The 1,693-nt window shown below is 40.9% G+C and overlaps 1 protein-coding gene across 1 annotated transcript; it reads left to right on the top strand.

Annotated features, from left to right (window-relative positions):
* Positions 1-771: 771 nt before the first annotated feature.
* On the top strand, positions 772-1,455 carry Gm20859 (predicted gene, 20859). The gene has a single exon (XM_017318754.2). The coding sequence runs from the start codon at positions 772-774 to the stop codon at positions 1,453-1,455; it is 684 nt and encodes a 227-aa protein (XP_017174243.1).
* Positions 1,456-1,693: the final 238 nt, after the last annotated feature.

The raw sequence follows: 1,693 nt of genomic DNA, 5'->3' as shown, positions 1-1,693 counted from the left end.
TTCCTTGTTTCCCTTGTTTCTTTGTTTCTTTGTTTGTTTGTTTGCTTGCTTGGTTAATTTTATTTGAGTTTCTGTATGTTTAGATTTGGCTGTCAGGAAACTCACTGTGTAGACCAGACTAGTCTTTCTCTCACTAAGGTCTGCCTCACTCTGCCTCTTGAGTACTATGATTAAAGTTATGGGTCACTACCACTTCCTATTAACTTCTCCATTTGATTGTTTGGTTTGTTATTTTTTGTTTGTATTTCTGTTTTGTTTGTTTTTCGTTTGATTTTCGTTTGTTTTCTTTTACTTGATGTTGTTGTTGTTGTTTTTGTTGTTGAGACAGGGTTCCTCTCTATAGCACTGACTGCCCTGGAACTCACTTTTTAGACCAGGCTGGTCTCTAATTTAGAAATCTGCCTGTCCTTGCCTTCTGAGTTCTGGGATTAAATGCGTGTACCACCATGGCTGACTTATTAACTTCTTATTTTTATAAAATTAATTTTAGGAGCTCAAAACTGTTTAGCATAATCTTCTTCACCTGCTCAGAAGTTCTCTTAGAGAAGAGTCTTGGTCCAGCATTCACTCCCAACCCATAACCATTGCCCATCAGGAATTCATATATATGATAGAGGCAACAGCATTGTGTCTGGTTTAAACGGGCAAGATCTTCAGTCCCAGGCAATGAGCAAGTATGATATTTGACGGGAATGGAAGCCACAAGACAGTGTGATCTAGCACAACAGGTCTACAGCCAGGTAGAAGACAATACATCTGAAGAGTCTGAGCATGACATCACTCAAGAAGAAGAGTAGGAGGAAGCCTTCTTCCCAGGCCCTGGGGAATATTGTTGGCTGCAGAATTTCTCACGGGTGGAAGGAAGGTAATGAGCCTGTCACCCATTGGAAGGCCATCATTCTAGGTCAACTGCCAACAAACCCTTCTCTTTATTTGGTGAAGTATGACGGAATTGACAGTGTCTATGGACAGGAGCTCCACAGCGATGAGAGGATTTTAAATCTTAAGGTCTTGCCTCACAAAGTAGTTTTTCCTCAGGTGAGGGATGTCCACCTCGCAGGCGCACTGGTTGGCAGAGAGGTACAACACAAATTTGAGGGGAAAGATGGCTCTGAGGACAACTGGAGTGGGATGGTGCTAGCCCAGGTGCCATTCTTACAGGACTATTTTTACATTTCCTACAAGAAGGATCCGGTCCTCTACGTCTATCAGCTCCTGGATGACTACAAGGAAGGTAACCTCCACATCATTCCAGAGACCCCTCTGGCTGAGGCGAGATCAGGTGATGACAATGACTTCTTAATAGGTTCCTGGGTGCAGTACACCAGAGATGATGGATCCAAAAAGTTTGGAAAGGTTGTTTACAAAGTTCTAGCCAATCCTACTGTGTACTTTATCAAATTTCTCGGTGACCTCCATATCTATGTCTATACTCTGGTGTCAAATATCACTTAAATTGAAAAAAAATCACAAAGTACAGAAATGTAAACTTATAAGATTGAAAAAAAATGTTTGTTTTCCTGTGTTGGGTACCTATGGGTCTTTGACAACCTCAGTATCTTTGTCAATAAAATTTGTTTTGTTCTAAAAATTAATACGTGTGACATGACATGCTTTTAGTGAACACTTTGTTGGAAGAGATGGACTATGGTAGAAAGAACATCAAAGGAAGATGAAAGTTGCAACGCAGGCT

Source organism: Mus musculus, chromosome Y, assembly GCF_000001635.26.
Source record: "Mus musculus strain C57BL/6J chromosome Y, GRCm38.p6 C57BL/6J".
Classification (NCBI taxonomy): Eukaryota; Metazoa; Chordata; class Mammalia; order Rodentia; family Muridae; genus Mus; species Mus musculus.
This window is presented reverse-complemented; position numbering and strand designations above follow the sequence as displayed.

Excerpts from the sequence above, each read along its gene's own strand:
- Gm20859 (XM_017318754.2), top strand. The coding sequence starts at position 772 with ATGACATCACTCAAGAAGAAGAGTAGGAGGAAGCCTTCTTCCCAGGCC.